The 7,682-nt window shown below is 61.1% G+C and overlaps 1 protein-coding gene and 1 long non-coding RNA gene across 2 annotated transcripts; both read right to left on the reverse strand.

The window, feature by feature from the left end:
* Nucleotides 1-541: 541 nt before the first annotated feature.
* Nucleotides 542-1,234, reverse strand: LOC135416500 (uncharacterized). The gene is made up of 2 exons (XR_010431594.1): nt 1,170-1,234; nt 542-869 (listed from the first exon to the last, which is right to left on the reverse strand). It is a non-coding gene; the product is annotated as an uncharacterized LOC135416500 (long non-coding RNA).
* A 10-nt stretch (nt 1,235-1,244) lies between these two features.
* LOC135416535 (uncharacterized) lies at nt 1,245-6,631 on the reverse strand. Its single transcript, XM_064659750.1, has 14 exons — nt 5,900-6,631; nt 5,593-5,657; nt 4,565-5,479; nt 4,256-4,404; nt 3,845-3,992; nt 3,446-3,633; nt 3,220-3,357; nt 2,930-3,044; nt 2,621-2,758; nt 2,187-2,366; nt 1,906-2,061; nt 1,647-1,748; nt 1,346-1,528; nt 1,245-1,286 (listed from the first exon to the last, which is right to left on the reverse strand). The coding sequence occupies exons 1-14, from the start codon at nt 6,018-6,020 to the stop codon at nt 1,245-1,247; spliced, it is 2,640 nt and encodes an 879-aa protein (XP_064515820.1). The 5' UTR covers nt 6,021-6,631.
* Between the last annotated feature and the right edge of the window lie 1,051 nt (nt 6,632-7,682).

Below are 7,682 nucleotides of genomic sequence, written 5' to 3' on the forward strand. Positions count from 1 at the left end.
ATTCTCTCAATAAACTTCCGAGTGCTCCCTGCTCCCTCTGAGGTGGGAATAATCCAAGATTATTCATGGAATAATCTCCTCTCCGGAGGTTGGGCAGCAAATTCCTGAGAAATAACAACTCCAAACTTCAAGACAACCTGGTGGGATTTGTGCTTTAAAGGCAGCTGGGGCTGGGGATGTTCCAGGAGGTGAACATTGGGAATCTGGGATTGCTGGTGCTGCCCCTTTCCCAGTCACTGGGATGGATTTCATGGAAAGATAAAAACAGGGTCAGATCCAGGGGTTCAGGATAACAAGTCGCTCTGTGTTATTTTGATAATTATTTTTAATTTTAATTTTAATTTAATTTTAATTGATTTATTATTCTATCAGCAAATGTCATGCTACGTATTTTAATGATCTGGGGGTTCAGAATAATGAGCTCCCATGTTCCTCTGGGTGTGTGCCCACGGCTCAAGGGGCAAAAGAGAGGCAGGAGCGGGCCCATGAGCTGCAGAGCTGAGGGTTTGTGCCCTTTCAGTTGCACCAAGACACAAATAAGGGGGAGAAAACCAGGATTTATTAACAACAGGGGTAGGGGAAGGATGAAGTGGGGTCAGGAGAAGGGAATGGAAGGAGGGAGCCGTCCCTGGGGCTGCAGAGGCCAGGAGCTGCCTGGCCTTGCGGGCTGGCTCAGTTGGGTCCAGCATCAGCTGGAGCTGCAGCCGTGCTGAGAAGTGTTCCCTGGGCTGTGGTGGGGGGCTGTTGCAGGGACATTGGTCGTCTCAGCGGAGCAGGTGGAGTTCTCATGGCACAGCTGTAAGTGGCCACGAGTGCAGCTCTCATGTTGGAGACGGAGGGGCAGTCGTCCTCGCTCATGGCTGTAAGGCCTGGAAGAGAGAGGAAGGGAGCCGGGGTCAGAGCGTGGCTGTGCAGGGACCCCAGGAGCCCCTCCTGCCAGGGCCATGCCAGGCAGCTCTTGGCACAGCCAGGAGGGAGCAGGGGCCAAGAGGATGAGCGGGAAAGTGCTGGGCACCAATGGGCACCCTGCCCCTGCCATGTGTGTGTGCTCTGGCCACGGTGTGCAGGGAGCAGAGCCCTGTGCAGGCAGGGCAGGGATTGCAGCTCCCTGCCCAGGGTCTGTGCTGGTCCCTGGCAGCCCCCAGGGAGGCCCCTCTGCCCTCACTCACCCTTGAGGATGGGCCACAGGTCTTGCTGCCACTCCCTCATGTGCCAGCCGGAGAGCCCTGGGAACACAGAGGCTGTCAGGGCCCAGGGGCTCCGCATGGGGAGGCCCCGGGGCTGGGCTGGCAGAGGGCGGCAGCAGCCGCCAGGGCACTCGGGGCTCCCCAGCACATCCCTGGGCCCATCCTGCTGCTGCTGCAGCAGCCGGGGCTGGGGCCGAGCTGCAGCGGGGCGGGGAGGGACCGCGGCCTTGGGGCTCACCCATGAACCTGACGGCCGCCTCTCGCAGGGGCTCCTGTGGGCTCTGCAGGTAGGGCAGGGCCTGCTGCAGGTGCTCGCCCCTTTGGCTCAGGTCCTTTTCCATCTGCAGAGAGTAGGGGGGTGTCTGTGGTTGCAGCAGTGGCAGGGGCACAGGGCCAGCCGGCACACTGCGCACTGGGGGCTTCTCCAGCCTGGGGCTGGGCCTCCATGCTCGTCCTTACCAGGCAGTCACAGAACCTGAAGGGCTGCTCTGTCTTCACCAGCTGCTCCAGGTCCTTCCTCTTGAGGAAGCTTGTAGCCCAGAGCAGCGCTTCCCGAGCGGCCTGCAGAGCAGCAGAGAGAGGGACATGGCACCGCAGCCCAGGGCACAGCCCCTGTGTCCCTGCTCCAAGGGCAGCAGGAGGCCTGAGCCCTTGAGGCCCCAGGGCAGGAGGCAGCCCAGCCCCTGCCCCGGGGACACCAGAGCCCAGCAGTGCTCACCTCTGCCACGCGCTGGTTCTCGTCGTGCCAGCGGAAGAACAGTGGGACCAGGCTCTGGCGCACCTGCATCTCCCAGGGCTCTGTTCCCTCTTCCGCCAGCACCTCCATCACCTCTCGGAAGAGGCGAATGGACAGCAGCTGCACGTGGCTGTTGTCCTGGGGCCAAAGAAGACACAAAGACCTCAGCACTGCCTGCTCCACGCCCTCCAGGCCCAGACCTGAAACTCCACCAAGTTTCCTGGCAGCCCCCAGTGCCTGTGGCTGGGGGCACAGAGCCTTACGTGGTCAAAGACTGGCCGGAGCGCCTCAGCCAGCCTCGGGGCAGTGGAGCTGAACCCGTCACTGTTGTCTTCATCCCGGAGCACATTCCGGAACACGGAGAGGGTCATGGCGACCAGCTCTCCATCTCCATCACGCAGCAGCTCCAGGAGGGGCTCAGACAGGCTGCAGATGCCTTTGGCCTGGGTGGAACACAAGGCTGTGCTGGGAAGCCCTGAACAGCTGCCCCACCAACCCCACTCTGGCACTGCAAGCCCACGCTGCTGCCCCGGGGCCCAGAGGCCAAAGGCCTGTCCCACAGGGCCTGGGCAGCTGGAGAGGGAAGCAGGAGATCTGTGAGCAGCTGCCACAGCTCCCGAAGCCCAGCCAAGGCCAAGCCACTGCCCTCCCCAGCCCCAGGCTGCCCGTGTGGCTTTAGCCCCTGCCCCCTTCTCACCATGGAGGGATCCACGCTCAGCACCAGGAGTCCTCGCAGAGCCAGGCGCTGCCTCTCTGGGCACTGGCTCTGCAGGTGCCTTGCCAGGATCTGCAGGACACTGTCGTGACAGGTGTTCACGTCCAGATAGTCGAGGACCTGGAAGGCAGAGAGCAGTGCCGGGGTGGGCGGGCGGCAGGAGCGCGGAGCCGGCCAGGGCTGGGCCCAGGCAGCAGCACAGGGCGCAGGCCCCGTCCCGGGCAGCTGCGGCTGCCAGAGGGCAGAGAGGGGGAGGCAGCGGGGCCAGGCAGCGCTGGCCATCGGGCTCACCTCAACAAGGAAGGCCAGGGCAGGCAGCTCCCAGCGGGGCCCCTCCCTGCTGAGCAGCCCCAGCAGGTGCCTTGCCAGCGGGCCATAGGAGGGGACCAACACGTGGCGCATCTCCCTGTCAGGGCAAAAAGGGAACCCTCGGCCTTGAGTTTAGTGGGCAAAGCTCTGCCAGCACTGGCTGGGCCGTCCCTTGGGGCCAAGGCCCTCTGTCCCACGCCCCCAGGGGCTGTGTGGGCTGCCCCATGCCCAGGGCAGAGGTGCCGGGGGCAGCGGGGACAAGGCTGTCTCACCTGGCCAGCAGCCCCACCGCGTAGTGGTGGGTGTCAGCAGAGAGGAGCGCGTCCCAGCCACGCTTGCGCTCCACTGACACCAGCTCCTGGTCCCACTGCAGCCGGCAGAGCAGGGCCCGGATGGTCTGCACCACAAAGCTGTGTGCAGAGCAAAGGCCATGTCAGGCTGGGAGCCCTGGCCCCAGCCCCGAGGGCACGGCAGGGAGAGGGGACGGGCATGGAGCACCTGTTGGGGTGGGTGGGAAGGCCGTGTAGCTCCTGGCATCCCCTCCAGAAGGTGCTGACCTCCTGTGGCATCTGCTCAGTGCTCATAGAAACTTGGCAGAGCAGAGCCAGGAGGAGACGAGGGGCATGAACCAAGAGTGCATCTTGGCACTGGGGCTCCTGGACCATCAGCCACAGGGCCAGGGTTGCCTGCAAGAAAGCCACGTGGAGACACCCTCAGTGCCCAGATGGAGGGAGAGGCCAGGGAGAGCCAGGGGGAGCAGCCGGCCTGCTGCCCCTCAACCTGCTCCTCATCCACATTTGCAGCCCAAGGCCTGAGGGAGATGCAAGGGTGGGGGAAGATGGAGAGTCGCTGGAGAGGCGACGTGGGGAGGAGCAAAGGCCACTTCCAGAAACTCACAGCCAGGGCAAAGACGTCCATGTGGTCCCCGTTGGAGGTGCACACGCTGTGCAGTGGCCAGTCCTCCATCACCCCGAGCAGCGTTGGCAGCACCTTGTGCGCTGTGGTGGCCGAGGAGGCGATGGTCCTCCACAGGATTGCAGCAGCTCTGTGGAGCCAGAGCTCTGGGTCAGGGGGGTCTGGGCCCTGGGAGCTGTGGGGGCCCAGGTGACAGAGCCACGGTGCCTTGAGGGGTAGGGAGGGCACACGGCAGCAGGACTGGGGGCCGACAGGCCAGGGCTGGGAAGTGGAGGGGCCAGAGGGTCCTGGAATTCTGGGTCAGTCTGGCAGAGCAGGAGGGACAGGCTGGCCAGGGGGCTGTGTTATAAAGGCTGGTGAGCCCAGAGGCAGCAAAGCAGCTGGGCCCTGTACCTGTCACACGCTGGGGCACAGTGCAGGAGAGTCATCACCACGTGCCCAGGGTGTGCGTGGGCCAGCCTGCGGATGGCAATGGGCGGCCTGACCTCTGGAGACTCCTGGCACGTGAGCCACTGGTGGATGGGGCTGACACTGGCCGGCACCTGGAGGGGAGTGGGGGACACTTGGAGAGCTGCCAGAGCCAGCAGGTTGCCCAGTTTGCCACGGGAAGGGCTTCCCTTCCCACCACACTGTGCTGGCCTCAAAGGCTCAGGCGGCAACAAGACCCCTGTAGGGCTCAAGCCCTGGCCACAGGCTGCTTACTTCATTTGCACTGGAGACACTTTTCTCCTCTGAAACGTCGACACTGGGAGCATCAGTCACACTGTCCATGGATGTGCAGTTGGTGTCTGCGGTGCCCTCAGTCGTGGTGTCAGCCTTGGCCCCGACATCAGTTGGTGCCGTGTCAGAGCTTGTCCCGGTGTCGGTCAGTGCGGTGTCACAGGTGGCTGTGCCTTCCACTGGTGCCAGGTCAGAGGCTTCTGTGCCCTCAACTGGTGCTATGTCAGAGGTGTCCGTGCCCTCGGTCTGTGCAGTGTCAGAGGTGTCAGTGCCATCCATTGGTGCTGTGGCAGAGGTGGCTGTGCCCTCTGATGGTGCCATGTCAGAGATTGCCGTGCTATCAATCAGTGCCACATCAGAGCTGGCTGCATAATCAATATCTGCCATGTTGGTGGTCTCTGTGCCATCAATCAATGCCACGTCCAAGGTTGCTGTGCCATCAACTGGTGCCATGTCACCACTGGCTGCACAATCAGTGGGTGCCATGTCACAGGTGGCTGTGCCTTCCACTGGTGGCAGCACAGAGGTTTCTGTGCCCTCAACTGGTGACATGTCAGAGGTTTCTGTGCCCTCGATCTGTGACGTGCCAGAGGTGTCAGTGCCATCAACCAGTTCCATGTCACTTTTGGCTGCGCAATCGGTTGCTGCCATGTCGGTGGTTTCTGTGCCATCAGTCACTGATGTGTCTGAGGTTGCTGTGCCATCTATGGGTGCCATGTCACCGCTGGCTGCACAATCCATGGGTGCCATGTCACCGCTGGCTGCACAGTCCCTCGGTGCAGTGCTGACATCTGGCTCCACCTCGAGCTCGGCTGCGCTGGTGTCAGGCTGTGCCGGGAGCTCGGGCGGTGCGGTCGTGGCTGTTCTGCGCCGAACTCTCATGAACTTCAGCAACCTCTGCAGGAGAAGAAAGGGCAGGGAAGGGAGGGAAGTGGCATGGAGTGCTCTGACAGCGGTGCCGGGCGGAGCAGGGACAGCAGGCCCAGCCCAGGGGGGATGGCTGCAGGTACCTGAACTGCCCTGCGCAAGCGGCCACGGGCGCGGTCCTGCTCTTCTGGGCGGTCCCGGCCTGGATCTGGCAAAGAGCGAGCGCAGTCAGAGCTGAGGGGCCGCGGGAGAGGCCAGAGAACACAGCCCAGCCCTGCGCTCCACAGGCAGGGCCAGCCCTGGGATGCCCAGGGGATGGAGCACGGATGCCGGGGGGATCAGCCTTGGCCCCCCCTTTCCCCCTCCCTTTCCCTGGGCATGTCCAGAGGGGACGGCAAGGGGCCCAGCTGGCTGCAGCCACCATCCCTGTGGCCCAGCTCCAGCACTCACCCTGCTGCAGTGGCTGGAAGTGCTGCACCTCCTCCTCTGGTTCCTGTGCTGGGCCAGCTCCAGGGCCTCTCCTGTTCTTCCTCCGGAGCAGCCGGCACAGGCCGAAGCATCCCCCCGCCATGGCACAGTCTGGTCTTGAGGGCACCTGCGGGGGAGAAACCTGGAAAAAACCCCTGGCGGCCAAGTGTGACAAAATGGCCTGCGGGGCTCCTGCCACAGGGACTGGGGATGTTTTGGAACAGCCCCTGGTGGCAAAGTCTCAACAAATGGCCTCAAGGGCCACTGCCACAGGGGCTGCTGATGACTTGGAACAGCCCCTGGTGGCAAAGTCTCACAAAATGGCCTCAAGGGCCGCTGCCACAGCCACTGGTGACTCCTCGGAAAAGCTCCGGGTCACCAAGGCCCGTGGCCTGGCCTCGAGGGCCACTCCCACAGGGAGTGGGGTCACCTCAGAAACGCTCTGGGTCCCCAACTCCTGTGCTGTGGCCTCGAGGGAAGTTGATCACAAAAGAACTCTCAGAAACGCTCCTGGTCGACGAGAAAGGAGTTGGCTGCGAGGAGGCTCCTCACAGCACCGCTCTGTCCCGTCCTGCCCAGTCGCCCGCTCCGAGCACGGTGGCGTGGCCGCGTTGCCGCCAACACCTTTATCCCCACGGGTCACAAAGGACACCGGCCCATCCCCTGGGCGACGGCCACCGTGTCACAAAGGGCCCTGTGACACACTGCCAGGGGCCCTGGGGCCTCCCCCAGCCCGGCCAACCTGCCCCAGCTTGGAAGGAATCCATTCCCTAAAGCAGATGCAGCTGGATGTGGGGCTGCAGGAGCTGTGGGTGTTATAGGGCAGTGTCCTCACTGTCCCTGCTGGGTCAGGGGTTCCAGGAGCTGTGTGTTGTTCCAGTTTTCCCTGACAGCCACTCCAGGGCTTCCCCAGGTGGCTCCTGGGGCTGCACTGAGGGACACGACCCCACCCCACCTCTGTGAGGTTCCGCCCATCCTTTCCCCCTCCACCCCCTCCCCACACAAGGTGGTTCTGACCCCATAATCACTGAGCTGGTGTCTAACAGTTCCTCAAAACTGGTATTTCTTTCAGAGAATCATCAATAAATGGTTCAAATGGTATCAATCTCAGTTACAAGGAACCCCATTTCTGGCTGGCCACAGCAAGGCCAGGAATGGCCACACCAACCAGCCCAGGAAATGCAGAGATGTGTTAGACCATCATGACCTCAACAACTCTGATTTTCCAAATTAAAACCAACCATTATATTCCCATAATTCCCATGGAGCCAAGTCTCTGGTGTCCAGTTCCGACAGGAACTGAGATTTGGGCTGTCCCGGGCTCTTCGAAGAGTCACAACATCCATTTTTTTTGTGATAAAAAGCCTTTTCCTCTACTTCCATTACTGCTTTCCAAGGCTCTGATTTCTAAATCTGTTATTCATTGGTAGAAATCCAAACTGGTAAAAAAAAAAAAAATCAGCTAAATCCAAAACATTTCGAATCGTATTTAAACTCAAAATTGAATTGTTTAGTCAAAAAACCAGAAAGGTGTCAGACAATGCTGGATCCAAGTTAAATCCCACGTCCAATCTCTTCCTTAATGAATTCCCCCACAACTCATCCCTCAAAATAGGAAGAGAAAAGGCAGCAACAAGATGTTTTAGGAAGTCCCAGACTCAAAACAAACCTAAAACCGGCTCTTCCTGCAAATACTGTCTCACAACTCTCATTTTCTAGTTGTCTGGTTCCAATTGCTTTTGCCATCCCTGCTGCAGAAGGAATT

Source organism: Pseudopipra pipra, chromosome 6, assembly GCF_036250125.1.
Source record: "Pseudopipra pipra isolate bDixPip1 chromosome 6, bDixPip1.hap1, whole genome shotgun sequence".
NCBI classification, from domain to species: domain Eukaryota; kingdom Metazoa; phylum Chordata; class Aves; order Passeriformes; family Pipridae; genus Pseudopipra; species Pseudopipra pipra.

Coding starts and splice junctions, on each gene's coding strand:
- LOC135416535 (XM_064659750.1), bottom strand. CDS start 6,020: ATGGCGGGGGGATGCTTCGGCCTGTGCCGGCTGCTCCGGAGGAAGAAC. Junction 3,634..3,844: donor TGGACGTCTTTGCCCTGGCT/GTGAGTTTCTGG, acceptor GCTTTCTTGCAG/GCAACCCTGGCCCTGTGGCT. Junction 2,367..2,620: donor TGAGCGTGGATCCCTCCATG/GTGAGAAGGGGG, acceptor TGTTCCACCCAG/GCCAAAGGCATCTGCAGCCT.